A 20,985-nucleotide genomic window follows, 5' to 3' on the forward strand; every position below is an offset into this window, starting at 1 on the left:
GTGGGGAGAGATCAGTACTGACAATTCTGCTTCGCGGGATGCTCTGGACAACAACTCTGTTTTTTTTTGGAGATAAAACATTCATTGCAACATTTAAGAGATGTCTGGGTTAAGTACTTGGATCAGAAGGGTATGGAGGGCTGTGGTCCAGGTGTTGGTCAATGGGACTAGGCAGAATTACAGTTCAGCACAGACTAGGTGGGCTGAAGGACCTGTTTCTGTGCCGTAATGCTCTACAACTCTCTACAGCACAGTTAACAGGTCCTTCCAGCTCAGAGCCCACGCTTACACCCACGTAACCAATTAACCTACTAACCCGCAGGTCTTTAGAAAGTGGGAGGAAACCCATGCAGTCACAGGGAGAACATACAAACTCCTTATGGACAGCAGTGAGAATTGAACGTGGGACACTGGTGCTGTAAGAGCATTAAGCTACCTGCTACACCACCACGCTGAGCCTTTTTAGTAACTCCTCCACCTCCATCAGAATTTCAACTCCCAGTGCGGCGGTGACAAGGAGGCATACAACAGGAGTGAGCTAGATCAGCTGGTTGAGAGTGGTGTCGCAACAACATTGCACTCAACAATAAGACCAAGGAATTGATTGTGGACTTCAGGAACAGTAAGTCAAGGGACACACACCAGCGTTGATCAAGGGATCAGAAGTGAAAAGGGTGAGCAGTTTCAAGTTCCTGGGTGTCAACATCTCTGAGGAGCTATCCCGGGCCCAACAAACTGATGCAATTACAAAGGAGGCATGATAGTGGCTATATTTCATTGGGAGTTTCAGGAGACTTGGTATGTCACCAAAGACACTCACAAATTTCTACAGATGGACCGTGGAGTGCATTCTAACTGGTTGCATCATTGCATAGGATCAGGAAAAAGCTGAAGAAAGTTGTGAACTCAGCCAGCTCCATTATAGGCGGTAGCCTCACCAGCATTAAGACATGCGGGTTAGTAGGTTAATTGGTTACATGGGTGTAAGTGTGGGCTCCTTGAGCTGGAAGGACCTGTTACTGTGCTGTGGAGGGTTGTAGAGCATTACAGCACGGAAACAGATCCTTTAACATCCGTCGGACAATGCTGAGGATGTTCTACGAGTCTGTGGCGGCCAGTGCTATCATGTTTGCTGTTGTGTGCTGGGGCAGCAGGCTGAGGGTAGCAGATACCAACAGAATCAACAAACTCATTCGTAAGGCCAGTGATGTTGTGGGGATGGAACTGGACTCTCTCACGGTGGTGTCCGAAAAGAGGATGCTGTCCAAGTTGCATGCCATCTTGGACAACGTCTCCCATCCACTACATAATGTACTGGGTAGGCACAGGAGTACATTCAGCCAGAGACTCATTCCACCGAGATGCAACACAGAGCGTCATAGGAAGTCATTCCTGCCTGTGGCCATCAAACTTTACAACTCCTCCCTTGGAGGGTCGGACACCCTGAGCCAATAGGCTGGTCCTGGACTTATTTCCTGGCACAATTTACATATTACTATTTAACTATTTATGGTTTTATTACTATTTATTATTTATGGAGCAACTGTAACAAAAACCAATTTCCCCCGGGATCAATAAAGTATGACTGACTTGAGAACACCTTCAAAAGGCAATGCCTCTAAAAGGTAGCATCTATCATCCACCCAGGACATGTCCTCTTCTCATTGCTACCATCAAGGAGAAGGTACAGGACCCTGTTTCAGGAACAGCTTCTTCCCTCCGCCAGATTTCTGAATGGACAATGACACATGAACACTACCACAGTATTTTTTCCTCTTTTAGCACTACTTATTTAATTTTTCAATATACATTTCGTGTTGTAATTATAGTTTTTATTATGTATTGTAATGTACTGGTTGTCCTTCAATTTTACGATGATTATGAGGACACGCAGTCCCCTTTTATTGTCATTTAGTAATGCATGCATTAAGAAATGATAAAAATGTTTTTCCAAAATATCACGAAAACACATGACAAACCGACTTAAAAACAAAAACCACATAATTATAACATAGAGTTACAACAGTGCAAAGCAATACCATAATTTGATAAGAACAGGCCATGACACAGTAAAAATCTCAAAGTCTCTCGAAAGTCTCATCATCTCACGCAGACGGTAAACCTCCAGCGCCTCCAACTTGCCAATGCAGCATCCCGGAAGCATCCGACCACAGTCCGACTCTGAGTCCGTCCGAAAACTCCGAGCCTCTGACTAGCTTTCCGACACCGATGCACCAGGCACCATCTCTGCCAAGCGTTTCGACCCCGGCAACATGCGACACGCAAAGCCAAGGATTTGGGGCCTTCATCTCCGGAGATTCTTGATCGCACAGTAGCAGCAGCAGCGAAGCAGGCGTTTCAGAAGTTTCTCCAGATGTTCCTCTGCATTTTCACGGCTGTCTCCATCAAATTCAGATTGTGCACGGCACCCCTAGTTACACATATCGATATTCAATTTTGTGCAGCTCATCAAATGTGTTTGGAGGTGACTGTAGAGGCCAATTCTTGAGCAGCATAGACGTTCACAGTGCAGAGGAGGGAGTTGTCCCGATTCCATAGGCACGGATGTTGCTGCTGCTTTCCTCTTCTGTCGGGCAGTCTGCAGCTTCACGTGACGCCTATTTACCAAGTTGCTGTAAGGCTCACCAACCAGTTGTCTCTTGCCCTATGTTCCTGATGCCAGGGAGCAAGCCCACTATAAACAATCCTGGAGTTCAGTCTCTTACTAGGCTCCACCAGTTTCTGCTTCCCCGTGATAACTGGCCAGACAGCAGCTGCTTAGGGAGTAAGGAGTCCTCCATGCATATAACGTGTCCAACCCAACAAAGTTGTGCTTTCAGGATCACAGTTTCTATAATGGTACTCTTTGCCCTATCGAAGACTTCCAGGTTTGTGATACGGTCGTGCCAGCGGATACCCAAATGGATCTCGGGCTGCACATGAAGCACTCTGGCAGTCTGAGTTGCCTTTTGAATACAGTCCACGTTTCACAAGCACCCAGGAGGCCTGTAAGGACAACAGCCTTATATAGATTGATCTCAGTGGACATCTGGATATTGTGCTGGCTTAGTACACATGATCACAGGCGGCCCAGACTCTGACTGGCCTTACAAATCCTGGCATCGATTTCTTTCTGCAAGGAACCCTCACTGGAGATGACACTGCCAAAGTATTTAAATTCCTTTTCTACTCTCAGTTTTGTGCCTTCAATAATGATGGAATGCACATAGCGATGCCTCCAAGGGCAGGCTGAACTAAGGCCACTGTTTTGTCCAGACGAATAGTGAGGCCAACCAGACGTGAGGCTTCTGTGAACCTGTCAATAACAAGACTGGACTCCATGCGGGCCATTAGAGTGCAGTCATTGTGTCGAGTACTTTAACGGTAACTCTTAACAGTGTTAGATTTGTATTTTAGGTGATGCAGATGAAACAATGGTCCATCAAGTCTGTTCTGTAAGTACAGCCCGTATTCAAGGTCACTGATCGTGTGGTTATGTACACGTGAAAGAGGCCAGCAAACACATTTGCTTTATGCCATTGCTGAGGCTCCTCCACTTGAGAGAAAATGGCCATCATATCGTCGTGGAAGAGGCAGGTAAAACTGGCAAAGTTGCGTGGCCAACTTTAATAAGATTGTCCAGAGAACAATACAGCACAGAACAGGCCCTTCAGCCCACATGTTGTGCCAAATTAGCTAAAAAGTAAATCAAAAATATCCAAACACTAATCCCTCCTCACTACACCATGTCCATACAAGTCCATCTTCCTCACATTCATGTGCCTATCTAAACATCTCTTAAAAGCCTCTAAGATATTTGCCTCAACCACCATACCATGCAGCATATTCCAGGTATCCATGAGAAAAAAAACTTACCCCTCACATCCCCTTTGAACATACCTCCTCTCACCTTCAATGCATGCCCTCTGGTATTAGACACTTCTACCCCGTGAAACAGATATTCCGTCTACTCTGTCAGATCTCCCCCTCAGCCTCTGCCGCTCCAGAGAAAACAACCCAAGTTTGTCCAGCCTCTCATGACAGCAGATACCCTCTGGCATCCTGGCAAACCTCTTCTGCAGCCTCTCCCAAGCCTCAACATCCTTCCGATAGTGAGGTGACCAGAAATGTATGCATGCCCCAGATGGGGAGTATCTGGAGTCAACCTCTGTTAACCACGTCAAAGGCCTTGGCTAAGTCTATGAAGACAAGGTTCAACACTTTTTTTTAACTTGATGGACAGCGAATATATAGATGGTGCATTTTCCAGGGCTGAAACAGCACTGTGTCTCGGGCAGGTTCTTTTCTGATCTGGTGGTAATTAGGCAATTGAGAATGACATGGATGGGCTGGCTGGTGGCGTAACGACATCGGTGCCGGACCCAGGAGCAGAAGTTCCCGGGTTTGAAACTGGTCGGGTCTGCCCCCAAGTACGCTTTCCGGCACGGGTTGAGTGTGGAGACAGCAACTCGACCTCGTAAAACAAAGAGAAAATACTGCGGAAATGTCTGTGTGAGGAGAGGCCCGTCACACAGTCTCTCTCTCGCTCTCACTCTGCGGCTTGGAAAAAGCCATGAAAAATTCATCATCACCGACGCATGCACAGGCACGCAGACGCACACAGGCACATCTTGAAAAGATACAATCAAAGTGTATTGCAATGTACTGCTGTCACAAAACAACAAATTTCACAACATATGTCAGATATTTTAAACCTGATTCTGATTCAGCAATTTGAGAAAGTAAACTGATAATCCACTGCCAATCTCACCATCTACCTCAAGACCTGCTCCTTAACTCTGTAAACTCTTTGCTACTTCTAATCAATTCAAGAATTCTTACAGACCATCTGCCTCAGTGTCTACAACATCCAACAACCACTCAGCCCCCACCCTCCATTAATGGAAAGCATTAGTGAAACAAACTCTACCATGGATTGTCCCAATCCTGACCATGAAAGGAGGGAGGGTCAGGTAAGTGGCTAGCAACCCCATCCCGTAAAAACCCACAGCTACAGAAACTCAAAAGACCTCATCCCTGAGACAGAAAGGATCTTTACTTAAAAGACACTACTGTTGTAGGCCAAAATGGTGAGGAACCTGCATACAAGAGGACTGAAAATCTGGCTGAGAGGTGATATAACAACAATCTCTTAATCAATGCCAGCAAGACCAAGGAGCTGATTAGTGACTTCAGCAGGAAGCCAGTGATCCAGGAGCCAGTCTCATTGGAGGATCGAGGTGGAGAGGGTCAGCAAGAGTAAATTCCTGAGTGTTATCATTTCAGAGGACCTGCCCTGGGCCCAGCACGCAGCTGCAATTACAAAGAAAGCATGGCAGTGCCTCCACTTCCTTCGGAGTTAGCAAAGATTCAGTATGACATGTAAAACTTCGACAAACTGCTACAGATGCGTTGTGCAGAGTATATTGATTGGCTGCATCACAGCCTGGTACGGAAACACCAACGTCCTTGAATGGAATATCCTACAAAAAGTAGTGGATACTGCCCAGACCATCAGGGTTAAAGCCCCTCCCCCACCATTGAGCACATCTACGCGAAACATTGTAGCAGGAGGCAGCACCCATCACCACCGGGATCAGGAATCGTTATTACGCCTCAATCAGCAGGCTCCTGAACCAGTGGGGATAACATCAGTCAACTTCACTTTATCACTGAAATATTCCCACTACCTATGGATTTACTTTCAGGGACCCCATCTCATTTTTTGAATATTGTTATTTTTTTCTCTTTATATTGCACAGTTTGTGTATTTTTCACACTGGTTGAATGCCCAAGTTGGTACAGTCTTTCATTATGGTTATAATTCCGTTATGGATTTATTGAGTATGCCCACCAGAAAATGAATCTCAGGGTTTTGTATATGGCAACGTATATTCAGTCTGCTAATAAATTTACTTTGAATTTTGAAGATGTATAAAGTTGTGTGGTGAAAGCAGAAGCCACAGGGTCGATCGACCTTCGGGCAGGACAGAGAACTCTGAGGAGCTATTGTTGGCAGTCTATGCCCCAGCAGGGGCGATGGGGTCAAGAGGTTGGTAAAACAAGCCATTGGATTGGACACAAAGGCTCAACTGCTTCCTACCCACACTCACCTGTTCCTCAAACTGATGTTTTCGGGTTTGAATACCTCTCGGTACGCCATCTTGTTGCTAACAATCACGTCCAATCGATGAACTGCTTCCACCACAGCCCTGCAACACAGGTCAGAACAGCTTAGAATAATGTTTATTTCGACAAAATAAAATGTAGATCTACTTGTACTCAGCAAACTCCCACCAACAGCCGGGTGACAAGTTCAAGTTCAAAGTAACTGTTGAAAGTTCTAACCAAATTTACTATCAAAGTACTACGTTACAATATACTACCTTGAGAGTCAATTTTTTTTTCAGGCATTTACAGGATGAAAAAGTAATACAATAGAGTAATAGAACAGCACAAAAACAGCTCTTCGATCCATCTGGTCTGTGCTGAACTATTACTCTGCCTAATCCCATCAACCTACAGCTGGAGCAAAGCCTTCCACACCCCTCCCATCCATGTACTTATCCAATTTCTTTTTCAAATGCTGAAATTGAACCCGCATGCACCATTTTCACTGGCGGTTCGTTCCACACTCTCACCACTGCTAGCGATGGTTCCCCTTAAATATTTAATCTTTCTCCCTTAACCTCTAGTTTCAGTATCACCCACCCTCACTGGAAGAAGCCTGCTTGCATTTACGAGCTTTACGAAAAACTGTAATTCTACTGTATTTCCTTTTTCCCCTGTAAATGTCTGCAAGAAAATGAATCTCAAGGTAGTACTCGGATGGAGGGCATCAGGGTGACCGTGGAAACGATATAGAGTTGAAGTCCCAGACGAGCCTCAAGCACAGAATACAATTTGGCTTTCTGTGTAGAAATCTGTGCAGCATCCCACTTTCCAGATGTTGAACACACTGTACTACCCTTGAGGGGGTGAAATATTTGCCATGTCACCTTTTTCAAATTGTGGAGAATTCACTCTGGTGAACCAGGACCAATAATTCTTCCTGAACTACAGTGAAGTGATGACACGGGGCCTCAGACTGAATCGGGTGTCACTACTGCTGCCTGATTTACTGAGTTCTTTCAGTAGCTTGTTTTTACTCCAGATTCTGCACCCAATGAAATGACCTGGTGATCAGCCCAAAGTGTGGTGGGGCGGGCCTATAGCCCACAATGTCTGTGCTGAACATGTCAAAGAGAACTAAATATCTATTGCCTACACATGGTCTATATCCAGCCATTCCCTGCCTGTTCATCTGTCGGTGTAAATGTCCTAACCTCAATCATATCTGTCCAATTTCCTCAAAAGTTCAAGTTCAAAATAAAATTTATTATCAAAGTATATGTTCAAAATAGTTTAATATCATTTCCTATACATAAGTGTAAAGGCAAAGGAAACAATTGTTACTCCAATCCGATGCAGCACAAAAGCAAAAGATAAAGAACACGTAAGTATAAATAAATAAGACAGTGTATATACATAGATTGTCTGTCCATAAAGGCACAGGAGTGTCTGCACAGAAGGTAACTGACAGGAAATGATAAAGCAGTGGTGATGGTGGAAGTGTTGATCAGCCTTGTGGCTTGGGGAAAGTAACTGTTTTTGAGTTTGGTGGTCCTGGTGCGGATGTGATGTAGCCTCCTTCCTGATTGGGAGTAAATCACCATGTAACACTGATATTCATTTTCTCACAGGCATTCGCAGTAGAAATACAATAGGATCCATGAAAAACTACACATGGACTCACAAGCAACCAATATGCAAAAAAGACAACTGTGCAAATACAAAAAATAATAGTAATAATAAATACATAAATACTGATCAGCACGAGTTATAGACTCATCAAAGCCTTTCAAGTTTATAAAACATAACCTTCCCTGTACAAAGCAATGCTGGCAATCCCTAATAAGTCTTTGATCTTCCACATAAGAGTAGATCCCATTCCCAAGAATCTTTCCAATAACTGCCGTCACTGATGGAAGTTCTACGAGTCTGTGGTGTCCAGTGCGATCATGTTTGCTGTTGTGTGCTGGGGCAGCAGGCTGAGGGTAGCAGACACCAACAGGATCAACAAACTCATTCGTAAGGCCAGTGATGTTGTGGGGATGGAACTGGACTCTCTCACGATGGTGTCTGAAAAGAGGATGCTGTCCAAGTTGCATGCCATCTCGGACAATGTCTCCCATCCACTACATAATGTACTGGGTGGGCACAGGAGTACATTCAGCCAGAGACTCATTCCACCGAGATGCAGTACTGAGTGTCATAGGAAGTCATTCCTGCCTGTGGCCATCAAACTTTACAACTCCTCCCTTGGAGGGTCAGACACCCTGAGCCAAAAGGCTGGTCCTGGACTTATTTCATAATTTCCTGGCATAATTCACATATTACTATTTAACAATTTATGGTTCTATTACTATTTATTATTTATGGTGCAACTGTAATGAAAACCAATTTCCCCCGGGATTAATAAAGTATGACTGTGACTTGTGGGACCATGTTGGAGGCTAACGAAGATACAAAGATCTCTATCAAGGTCCCAGAGGTCATCAGTCTTAATCATTCTCCATTCAATACCAGCACAATCTGTAAAGAGATTGTGTGCTCTCCCTGTGACCATGTGGTTTTCCACCGGGTGCTCCATATTCAAAAGACATATAAGTAAGACAAATTGGTTACATGGGTGTAATTGGACTCCACAGGCTTATTGGGCCAAAAGGACCTGTTACCATGCGGTAGCTCTAAATAAATAAAAACCAAGGATTTATCTATCACTGTAACAACACTTCGCTGGCTGTGAAGCAACACTCCGGTCACTGAAGGCGCCCGACAATTGTCCACCCTTTTCCTTCTGGTAAACAAAGAAGGAAATCAGAAATACAAGCTCATAAACACAAGATGCTGGAAGTCCAGCGAAACACACACAAAATGCTGGAGAAACTCAGCAGTTCAGGCAGCATCTAGGGAAATCACTAAACAGTCGATGTTTCTGGCCAAGACTCTACTTCAGGACAGGAAAGGAAAGCGGTAAGACACCAGAATAAAAAGGAAGTGGAAGGGGGACTAGTTAGGTGATAGGTGAAGCGAGGTGGGTGGGAAAGGTAAAGGGCTAGAGAAGGAATCTAATAGGAGGAGAGTGGACCATGGAAAAAGAGGAGGAGCACCAGGTGATAGGCAGGTGAGGTGAAGAAGTTAGAGGCCTGAGTGGGGAAGAAGAGGGAAGGGAGTGAGGGGGAAAAAAAAATCTATGTAAAGGGGCAGGTGTAGCTTTTCTGTTGCTTGCAGGAATATGTGCCAGGAGGGATGAATAGAGTTCAGCTGCTGGCTGAGGAGATGGGATTGGTGGAAAGAGAAGGAAAAGTGAGACACGGGGAGGTGTGGAGGAGTGACATCAGCTCATTACCAGCCAGCAAACAGCAGGAAAAGCACTTGGCCCCTACGTGATCACATCTATGGTGGAATGCCACACACTCTCAGGTTGTAGGAGCAACTCCTCATTCTTTCTGGATAGTCTGCAACCTGAGAGCATGAACATCAATTTATCTATCAGTAATTCCCCCCCCCCACACCTCTCTTTTTCCATTCCCCATTCTGGTTCCCCCGTTGTCCCTTTCTCTTCTCTTTCCTTTCTGCTACGGACCATTCTCCTTGCCTATTAGATTCCTCCTTCTTCTGCCCTTTACCTTTCCACCTATCACCTCCCAGCTTTTTTACTTCATTTCACCTAACACCTCCCAGCTTCTTACTTCATGTCACCTATCACCTGCCAGCTTGTACCCCTTCCCCTCCTCCCATCATCTTATCCTGTCTTCAGCCCCCTTCCTTTCCAGTATGATGACCGGTCCCAGCACGAAATGTCAATTGTTTAATTCCCTCCATAGATGCTGCCTGACCTACTGAGGTTCTCCAGCTCTGTGTTTGTGGCTGTTAACAGATATTGGGTTCACCGATGAACAGACAACAGTTGCACAGCAGTGTTGGTAAAAGGAACAGGCAGGGAGAAAACACAAATATTTCAATCTGCAAACTAATCTTCCTTCAAATAAATCCAACCCAACACTAAACCTCACAGGGATTTCCCTGCCATATTGAATAATAAAACCAGCACATGCCTGGAACATCACTATGAAGACAAAGTTCCTGTTTCCCAAAAGAAAGCCTGATTTCTAACTAAGAATACCACATCCTCTTCTCTCTGTTACATTAAGCGGTGGTACAGAAGTTGCCGGTCAGGTTGAACTCAACGTAGGCCTGCTCCGGATTTTTTCCTCGGTGTTTACTCCCAAAACCCTCTCCTTGAGTGAGTACAGCTGCAAGGCAGCAGAGGTTTCAGATGAGAATTTCCCTTCTCCTAAATGAGCGGCCAGCCACGGCTATGAGCCCCATCTACCCAAATCATCGACACAGAATCCGGAACAAATACGTAATGTGTGGCTTACAAGAGAGAGGGGAAGAATCTATGGAATAAACTGTCAACGTTTCAGGCCAGGAGTCTTCATCAGGACTCTAAAGAAAGGGGGCAGAAGCCAGAAAAAACACAAGAGATTCTGCAGATGCCTGAGATTCATAGCAACACACACAAGAACCAACTGAATCAAAAACAATTTTCAGAATCCAAGATAATTAAAGAATTTTCCTCAAAGATGGAGAAAGGCTTTCAGAGACTCTCAAACCTGAGATTATTGCTGCCTCCATCTAAAATTGGCACCCGTCATTTCTCAAGAGTCTCCCATTTCTAGATTCCCCAGAAAAGGCGGCGGCTTACAATATATCAGAGACCTACGGCATGGTAGCATAGTGGTTGGCGTAAAACTATCACAGGCCAGTGTTCAACAATCAGGATTGAATTCCTGCCGCTGCCGGTAAGGAATCTGTATGTTCGTTCCATCACCACATGGGTTTCCTCCAGGTACTCTGGCTCCACATTCCAAAGACGTAGGGGTTAGGGCAGTGTGTCGTGGTCATGCGATGTTGACAGTAGTGGCACTTGCAGGTTGCCCAGCACAATCTTTGCGGATTTGATCCCACACAACAATGTATTTCACTGAAAGATGAGGTGTGTAACAAAGCTTTTTTGTTAAATATTCTGTCTTCACAAAAATCAATCCAAGTATAGGAAAAGGTAACCCTATATTCCCCACAACAGGATAACAGCACGGACTAGAAGTCTACAGACAGTCTCGACTTGAGCGTGAGTCAGTGCCTCCCTCCTTTCCTCAGGGAGCAAACATTTATTTATTTTATTTGGAGATACGGCGTTGACAGAACCTTCCACCCCAATGAGCACAGCAACCCCCGATTTAACCCTAGCCTAATCGCGGGACAATTTACAATGACAGATTAACCTACTAACCGGAACTGTGGGAGGAAACCAAAGCGCATATGGGAAAAACATACAAACTCTCTTTCAGAGGACGTTGGAATTGAACTCTGAACTCCGACACCCCGAGCTGGAATAGTGTAACCGCTGTGGCACCCAATTCCTCACTCACTCCCTGATTCACTGTATCCTTCCATAGGACTAGGTGGCTATTTTCCCTCCAGATGAGTTTCCTTGCCTTCGCTACACCTCCCTCCAAAATCATGCAAAGCATGGTACGTTTCCTCCGTCCCAGTGCCCATCAAACATCCCTTCACCCAACCCTGCTCTCCCCATCCCTTCCCACTCCCTCTGTCCCTCCACCGTTACTTGTGTGATTCAGCATTGTGTGCATGCTCTGTTGCTGCCGGAACGTGTGGAAACACTTGCGAGCAGCCCCCCCCCCCCCCCACAGCACATCATTCAGTTGAAGTTTATTGTTATTCAACTGAACTCATATACACGGCCAAATGAAACAATGTTCCCCCAGACCAGGCTGCACAACAGAGTATATACCACACATACACGTAAAACATAAAGTAATATTACCACAAATTAACAAATAATAAGGTGCATTTCTGACACAAGTTAAATAGTAAACAATGTAACACCAATGTGCTTCACTGTGTGATGAGATCTCAGTGGCAGCAGGGAGTTCAGTAGTCTCACAGCCTGGGGGAAGAAGCTGTTTCCCATCCGAACAGTTCTTGTCTTAATGCTACGGTACCTCCTGTCCAATGGTAGGGGGTCAAAGAGATAATTGGATGGATGGTAGGGATCACTGACAATGCCAAGGGCTCTACGTACACAGTGCTCCTGATAAATATCTCACATGGGAGGAAGAGAGATCCTGATGATGGTTGTGTTGGTCGTGAATGTAAACGACACATTTCACTGTACAGGTGACAAAAAAAATGAATCTGTATCTGAACTTCTGAGCACACAGGAGCTGACTTGAATTAGGACACGGGCAGTGGAGTTTTGCAGACTCGAGAGAACGAAGAGCAACATAAAAGTCGAAATCCCATCTCCAAAATTACTGTCAACTCAACAGATTTACAATTGTTCTTTCTTAGCACAATTGTCTCCCTGATGATTTTATTCTGTACCTTAACTATGAAGGTCAAATAAACAAAAAAAAAGTTGTGGCTTCCCGAGATCGTCAGCCCAGGCTCAGTGCAAGTGCACTGTATTCTGGGCAAGTACGTTCACTGCCTGCTGCAGTAGAAGTTGAAGGAGCGTTCCATTGTCAGAGAGGCAACGTGAGGGAACAAAGGCTCACCCTGACACATAGGAAGCAGGGAACAGGTCACTGACACTCCGTCTATGTGGGATGTTTCTTTGGCTTCATGTGGTTAGTAGAAAAAGGACCCAAGCTTCACACCCAGCAGTTAAATAGTCACAGTAAAATATTGCTGTTAAAATCAGTGCTCTCTAACCTTTAACATTTCCTTTCAGTAGTACCAACCTCCTCCTCATCCTATACATCGTGAACACCCTCTCTCTCTCCTCCACACTCTCTGAATTCCCCCCTCCCCAACACTTATCCTGCCTCTACTCCCACTTCCACACCTCGCCTGCAGGCAGATGCACAAACACAAGAGATTCTGCAGATGCTTGAAATCCTACACATGAAATGCAGGAGAAACTTAGCAGGTCAGGCAGCATCTACAGAAATGAATAAACAGTCAATGTTCCAGGCCGATCACCCTTCTTGTCCAGTTCTGATTAAGGCTCTCAGCCTGAAGAGTCAACTGTTTATTCATTTCCCACAGATGATGTCTGACCTGACCAGACACCCTCCACTCCAGGTACTAGGTCTCCTGCTCCCCACACTCAGTCCCCCTTGAGACAACAGCTTAAACCGCAGGAGCTGGACTGTATTCACTGCCTCCATCCTTTCCTCAGGAAGGGAGCATTTCGGTATGCCTCCCCACCCCCAAAATCTTTCAAATCAGAGTACATTTCCTCTGTCCCACTGCCCATCAGATATTCCCATCCCTTCCCACTTCCCTCCTCAGTTTCTTTCCCCTTGTCCCTTCCAATCCTCCTCCCCTCTCTCCACTTTTCCACACCCCGGCTCCCCCTTCTCTTCCCCACCCTGGCTCCCCCTTCTCCCTGCTCTTCCCCACCTCCCTGCTCTTCCCCACCCCATCTCCCCTTCTCCCTGCTCTTCCCCATCCCTCTCCCCCTTCTCCCTGCTCTTCCCCACCCCATCTCCCCTTCTCCCTGCTCTTCCCCATCCCTCTCCCCCTTCTCCCTGCTCTTCCCCACCCCATCTCCCCTTCTCCCTGCTCTTCCCCATCCCTCTCCCCCTTCTCCCTGCTCTTCCCCACCCCTCTCCCCTTCTCCCTGCTCTTCCCCACCCCGTCTCCCCTCCTCCCTGCTCTTCCCCACCCCGTCTCCCCTCCTCCCTGCTCTTCCCCACCCCGTCTCCCCCTTCTCCCTACTCTTCTCCACCCTCTCCCGCTTCTCCCTGCTCTTCCCCGCCCCGTCTCCCCTTCTCCCTGCTCTTCCCCACCCCATCTCCCCTTCTCTTCCCCACCCCGTCTCCCCTTCTCCCTGCTCTTCCCCACCTCCCTGCTCTTCCCCACCCCTCTCCCCCTTCTCCCTGCTCTTCCCCACCCCTCTCTCCCTTCTCCCTGCTCTTCCCCACCCCGTCTCCCCTCCTCCCTGCTCTTCCCCACCCCGTCTCCCCTCCTCCCTGCTCTTCCCCACCCCGTCTCCCCCTTCTCCCTACTCTTCTCCACCCTCTCCCCTTCTCCCTGCTCTTCCCCACCCCTCTCCCGCTTCTCCCTGCTCTTCCCCACCCCTTCTCCCCCTTCTCCCTGCTCTTCCCCACCCCTTCTCCCCGCTCTTCCCCACCCCTCTCCCCCTTCTCCCTGCTCTTCCCCACCCCTCTCCCCCTTCTCCCTGCTCTTCCCCACCCCTCTCCCCCTTCTCCCTGCTCTTCCCCTTCTCCCTGCTCTTCCCCTTCACCCTGCTCTTCCCCACCCCATCTCCGCTTCTCTACTTTTCTCCACCACCCTCCCCTTCTCTGTTTTCTCCATCCCCTCTCCATCTCGCCCCCTTTCTCTCTCACACGCCCGTCCATTCCTTCCCTCCCTCCTCCTATGCTCACCCACTTCTCCCGTTGCCTGCCCCGCTCACCGGTACAGCCGCTTGGTGTGGAGCAGCTTGGCATCGGGCTCGCCCTCAGGCTGCCCATCGCCATCGGGGTGACTCATCTTCAGCCACCACAGCCACCTCAGTCGCCCGGGCCCCCCACCACTACCGTCGCCGCCATTCCAGCCCTCACCACCGCAACTCTCGCGAGAACTGCACCCACCACCCGGTCTCGCGAGACTCCCGCTACGGGATCGAGTTTCAGAGAGGACCGAGGGGTTGGGGGAGGGTAGGCGGGGGAACGAGCAGACATCATGTCACAGACACGGGCCAATCCGGAGTGTCTGCTGGATAATTAACCCTCTCGTCGCCGTCTGTGTGATCGTTCCCTCATTTCCCCGGCCTCCCGACCCCCCCGACCCCTATACCCGTCTCCCTCCGGCCCCTGCACACCTCCTCCTCTCTGTGACCCCCACCCCCGGCTCCTACACCTTTCCCTGATTGTAACCTCCTCCAGCCCCTACACCCCCCCGTCTCTGTAACACCTCTCCGTCTCCGTAACCCCCTCCAGCCCCTACACCCTCCCCGTCTCCGTAACCCCCTCCAGCCCCTACACCCTCCCCGTCTCCGTAACCCCCTCCAACCCCTACACCCTCCCCGTCTCCGTAACCCCCTCCAGCCCCTACACCCTCCCCGTCTCCGTAACCCCCTCCAGCCCCTACACCCTCCCCGTCTCCGTAACCCCCTCCAGCCCCTACACCCTCCCCGTCTCCGTAACCCCCTCCAGCCCCTACACCCTCCCCGTCTCCGTAACCCCCTCCAACCCCTACACCCTCCCCGTCTCCGTAACCCCCTCCAACCCCTACACCCTCCCCGTCTCCGTAACCCCCTCCAGCCCCTACACCCTCCCCGTCTCCGTAACCTCCTCCAGCCCCTACACCCTCCCCGTCTCCGTAACCCCCTCCAACCCCTACACCCTCCCCGTCTCCGTAACCCCCTCCAGCCCCTACACCCTCCCCGTCTCCGTAACCTCCTCCAGCCCCTACACCCTCCCCGTCTCCGTAACCCCCTCCAGCCCCTACACCCTCCCCGTCTCCGTAACCCCCTCCAGCCCCTACACCCTCCCCGTCTCCGTAACCTCCTCCAGCCCCTACACCCTCCCCGTCTCCGTAACCCCCTCCAGCCCCTACACCCTCCCCGTCTCCGTAACCCCCTCCAGCCCCTACACCCTCCCCGTCTCCGTAACCCCCTCCAGCCCCTACACCCCTCCCCGTCTCCGTAACCCCCTCCAGCCCCACACCCTCCCCGTCTCCGTAACCCCCTCCAGCCCCTACACCCTCCCCGTCTCCGTAACCCCCTCCAGCCCCTACACCCTCCCCGTCTCCGTAACCCCCTCCAGCCCCTACACCCTCCCCGTCTCCGTAACCCCCTCCAGCCCCTACACCCTCCCCCTCTCCGTAACCCCCTCCAGCCCCTACACCCTCCCCGTCTCCGTAACCCCCTCCAGCCCCTACACCCCTCTCCGTCTCTGTAACCCCCTCCAGCCCCTACACCCCTCCCCGTCTCCGTAACCCCCTCCAGCCCCACACCCTCCCCGTCTCCGTAACCCCCTCCAGCCCCTACACCCTCCCCGTCTCCGTAACCCCCTCCAGCCCCTACACCCTCCCCGTCTCCGTAACCCCCTCCAGCCCCTACACCCTCCCCGTCTCCGTAACCCCCTCCAGCCCCTACACCCTCCCCCTCTCCGTAACCCCCTCCAGCCCCTACACCCTCCCCGTCTCCGTAACCCCCTCCAGCCCCTACACCCCTCTCCGTCTCTGTAACCCCCTCCAGCCCCTACACCCCTCCCCGTCTCCGTAACCCCCTCCAGCCCCTACACCCTCCCCGTCTCTGTAACCCCCTCCAGCCCCTACAACCCCCCGTCTCTGTAACCCCTCTCCGTAACCCCCTCCAGCCCCTACACCCTCCCCGTCTCCGTAACCCCCTCCAGCCCCTACACCCCCCGTCTCTGTAACCCCTCTCCGTAACCCCCTCCAGACCCTACACCCTCCCCGTCTCCGTAACCCCCTCCAGCCCCTACACCCTCCCCGTCTCCGTAACCCCCTCCAGCCCCTACACCCTTCCCGTCTCCGTAACCCCCTCCAGCCCCTACACCCTCCCCGTCTCCGTAACCCCCTCCAGCCCCTACACCCTCCCCGTCTCCGTAACCCCCTCCAGCCCCTACACCCTCCCCGTCTCCGTAACCCCCTCCAGCCCCTACACCCTCCCCGTCTCCGTAACCCCCTCCAGCCCCTACACCCTCCCCGTCTCCGTAACCCCCTCCAGCCCCTACACCCTCCCCGTCTCCGTAACCCCCTCCAGCCCCTACACCCCTCTCCGTCTCTGTAACCCCCTCCAGCCCCTACACCCCCCCCGTCTCTGTAACCCCTCTCCGTCTCCGTAACCTCCTCCAGCCCCTACACCCCCCCGTCTCTGTAACCTCCTCCAGGCCCTACACCCTCCCCGTCTCTGTAACCTCCTCCAGGCCCTACACCCTCCCCGTCTCCGTAACCCCCTCCAGCCCCTACACCCTCCCCGTCTCTGTAACCTCCTCCAGCCCCTACACCCCCCCGTCTCTGTAACCCCCTCCAGCCCCTACACCCCCCCGTCTCTGTAACCCCTCTCCGTCTCCGTAACCTCCTCCAGCCCCTACACCCCTCCCCGTCTCCGTAACCCCCTCCAGCCCCTACACCCCCCCGTCTCTGTAACCCCCTCCAGCCCCTACACCCCCCCGTCTCTGTAACCCCCTCCAGCCCCTACACCCCCCCGTCTCTGTAACCTCCTCCAGCCCCTACACCCTCCCCGTCTCCGTAACCCCCTCCAGCCCCTACACCCCCCCGTCTCTGTAACCCCCTCCAGCCCCTACACCCTCCCCGTCTCCGTAACCCCCTCCAGCCCCTACACCCTCCCCGTCTCCGTAACCTCCTCCAGCCCCTACACCCTCCCCGTCTCCGTAACCCCCTCCAGCCCCTACACCCCTCTCCGTCTCCGTAACCCCCTCCAGCCCCTACACCCCTCTCCGTCTCTGTAACCTCCTCCAGCCCCTACACCCTCCCCATCTCCGTAACCCCCTCCAGCCCCTACACCCTCCCCGTCTCCGTAACCCCCTCCAGCCCCTACACCCTCCCCGTCTCCGTAACCCCCTCCAGCCCCTACACCCTCCCCGTCTCCGTAACCCCCTCCAGCCCCTACACCCTCCCCGTCTCCGTAACCCCCTCCAGCCCCTACACCCTCCCTGTCTCCGTAGCCCCCTCCAGCCCCTACACCCCTCTCCGTCTCTGTAACCCCTCTCCGTAACCCCCTCCAGCCCCTACACCCTCCCCGTCTCCGTAACCCCCTCCAGCCCCTACACCCTCCCCATCTCCGTAACCCCCTCCAGCCCCTACACCCTCCCCGTCTCCGTAACCCCCTCCAGCCCCTACACCCCTCTCCGTCTCCGTAACCCCCTCCAGCCCCTACACCCTCCCCGTCTCCGTAACCCCCTCCAGCCCCTACACCCTCCCCGTCTCTGTAACCGCCTCCAGCCCCTACACCCCCCCGTCTCTGTAACCCCCTCCAGCCCCTACACCCTCCCCGTCTCTGTAACCCCCTCCAGCCCCTACACCCTCCCCGTCTCCGTAACCCCCTCCAGCCCCTACACCCCTCTCCGTCTCCATAACCCCCTCCAGCCCCTACACCCTCCCCGTCTCCGTAACCCCCTCCAGCCCCTACACCCTCTCCGTCTCTGTAACCCCCTCCAGCCCCTACACCCCTCCCCGTCTCCGTAACCCCCTCCAGCCCCTACACCCTCCCCGTCTCTGTAACCTCCTCCAGCCCCTACACCCTCCCCGTCTCTGTAACCTCCTCCAGCCCCTACACCCTCCCCGTCTCTGTAACCTCCTCCAGCCCCTACACCCCTCTCCGTCTCCATAACCCCCTCCAGCCCCTACACCCTCCCCGTCTCCGTAACCCCCTCCAGCCCCTACACCCTCCCCGTCTCCGTAACCCCCTCCAGCCCCTACACCCTCCCCGTCTCTGTAACCCCCTCCAGCCCCTACACCCTCCCCGTCTCCGTAACCCCCTCCAGCCCCTACACCCTCCCCGTCTCCGTAACCTCCTCCAGCCCCTACACCCTCCCCGTCTCCGTAACCCCCTCCAGCCCCTACACCCTTCCCGTCTCTGTAACCCCCTCCAGCCCCTACACCCTCCCCGTCTCCGTAACCCCCTCCAGCCCCTACACCCTCCCCGTCTCCGTAACCCCCTCCAGCCCCTACACCCTCCCCGTCTCTGTAACCCCCTCCAGCCCCTACACCCTCCCCGTCTCTGTAACCCCCTCCAGCCCCTACACCCTCCCCGTCTCCGTAACCCCCTCCAGCCCCTACACCCTCCCTGTCTCCGTAACCCCCTCCAGCCCCTACACCCCTCTCCGTCTCCGTAACCCCCTCCAGCCCCTACACCCTCCCCGTCTCCGTAACCCCCTCCAGCCCCTACACCCTCCCTGTCTCCGTAACCCCCTCCAGCCCCTACACCCTCCCCGTCTCTGTAACCCCTCTCCATCTCTGTAACCTCCTCCAGCCCCTACACCCTCCCCGTCTCCGTAACCCCCTCCAGCCCCTACACCCTCCCCGTCTCTGTAACCCCCTCCAGCCCCTACACCCTCCCCGTCTCCGTAACCCCCTCCAGCCCCTACATCCTCCCCTTCTCCGTAACCCCCTCCAGCCCCTACACCCTCCCCGTCTCCGTAACCCCCTCCAGCCCCTACACCCTCCCCGTCTCCGTAACCCCCTCCAGCCCCTACACCCTCCCCGTCTCCGTAACCCCCTCCAGCCCCTACACCCTCCCCGTCTCCGTAACCCCCTCCAGCCCCTACACCCTCCCCGTCTCCGTTACCCCCTCCAGCCCCTACAGTCTCCCCGTCTCCGTAACCCCCTCCAGCCCCTACACCCTCCCTGTCTCCGTAACCCCCTCCAGCCCCTACACCCTCCCCGTCTCTGTAACCCCCTCCAGCCCCTACACCCTCCCCGTCTCCGTAACCCCCTCCAGCCCCTACACCCTCCCCGTCTCCGTAACCCCCTCCAGCCCCTACACCCCTCTCCGTCTCCGTAACCCCCTCCAGCCCCTACACCCTCCCCGTCTCCGTAACCCCCTCCAGCCCCTACACCCCTCTCCGTCTCCGTAACCCCCTCCAGCCCCTACACCCTCCCCGTCTCCGTAACCCCCTCCAGCCCCTACACCCTCCCCGTCTCCGTAACCCCCTCCAGCCCCTACACCCCTCTCCGTCTCCGTAACCCCCTCCAGCCCCTACACCCTCCCCGTCTCCGTAACCCCCTCCAGCCCCTACACCCTCCCCGTCTCCGTAACCCCCTCCAGCCCCTACACCCTCCCCGTCTCCGTAACCCCCTCCAGCCCCACACCCTCCCCGTCTCTGTAACCCCCTCCAGCCCCTACACCCTCCCCGTCTCCGTAACCCCCTCCAGCCCCTACACCCTCCCCGTCTCTGTAACCCCCTCCAGCCCCTACACCCTCCCCGTCTCCGTAACCCCCTCCAGCCCCTACACCCTCCCCGTCTCCGTAACCTCCTCCAGCCCCTACACCCTCCCCATCTCCGTAACCCCCTCCAGCCCCTACACCCTCCTCATCTCTGTAACCTCCTCCAGCCCCTACACCCTCCCTGTCTCCGTAACCCCCTCCAGCCCCTACACCCTCCCCGTCTCTGTAACCCCTCTCCGTCTCTGTAACCTCCTCCAGCCCCTACACCCTCCCCGTCTCCGTAACCCCCTCCAGCCCCACACCCTCCCCGTCTCCGTAACCCCCTCCAGCCCCTACACCCTCCCCATCTCCGTAACCCCCTCCAGCCCCTACACCCTCCCCGTCTCCGTAACCCCCTCCAGCCCCTACACCCTCCCCGTCTCCGTAACCCCCTCCAGCCCCTACACCCTCCCCGTCTCCGTAACCCCCTCCAGCCCCTACACCCTCCCCGTCTCCGTAACCCCCTCCAGCCCCTACACCCTCCCCGTCTCCGTAACCCCCTCCAGCCCCTACACCCTCCCCGTCTCCGTAACCCCCTCCAGCCCCTACACCCTCCCCCTCTCCGTAACCCCCTCCAGCCCCTACACCCTCCCCGTCTCCGTAACCCCCTCCAGCCCCTACACCCCTCTCCGTCTCTGTAACCCCCTCCAGCCCCTACACCCCTCCCCGTCTCCGTAACCCCCTCCAGCCCCACACCCTCCCCGTCTCCGTAACCCCCTCCAGCCCCTACACCCTCCCCGTCTCCGTAACCCCCTCCAGCCCCTACACCCTCCCCGTCTCCGTAACCCCCTCCAGCCCCTACACCCTCCCCGTCTCCGTAACCCCCTCCAGCCCCTACACCCTCCCCCTCTCCGTAACCCCCTCCAGCCCCTACACCCTCCCCGTCTCCGTAACCCCCTCCAGCCCCTACACCCCTCTCCGTCTCT

General features: G+C 53.2%; 1 protein-coding gene across 2 annotated transcripts in view; it reads right to left on the minus strand.

Moving 5' to 3' along the window:
* Positions 1 to 14,728, minus strand: part of smg5 (SMG5 nonsense mediated mRNA decay factor) — a 78,305-nt gene extending 63,577 nt beyond the window's left edge. Inside the window, exons 1-2 of one of the 2 annotated variants that reach the window (XM_063041696.1) lie at positions 14,558 to 14,728; positions 6,114 to 6,212 (exon numbers count right to left, since the gene is read on the minus strand). In XM_063041696.1, the coding sequence (XP_062897766.1) occupies positions 6,114 to 6,212; positions 14,558 to 14,634 (176 nt within the window). In that variant the 5' untranslated portion in view covers positions 14,635 to 14,728. Of the gene's footprint in view, positions 1 to 6,113; positions 6,213 to 14,528 lie in introns of both variants that reach the window. The other variant, XM_063041697.1, reaches the window with a different exon arrangement.
* Positions 14,729 to 20,985: the final 6,257 nt, after the last annotated feature.

This window comes from Mobula hypostoma, chromosome 2 (assembly GCF_963921235.1).
Source record: "Mobula hypostoma chromosome 2, sMobHyp1.1, whole genome shotgun sequence".
In the NCBI taxonomy this organism is placed as follows: domain Eukaryota; kingdom Metazoa; phylum Chordata; class Chondrichthyes; order Myliobatiformes; family Myliobatidae; genus Mobula; species Mobula hypostoma.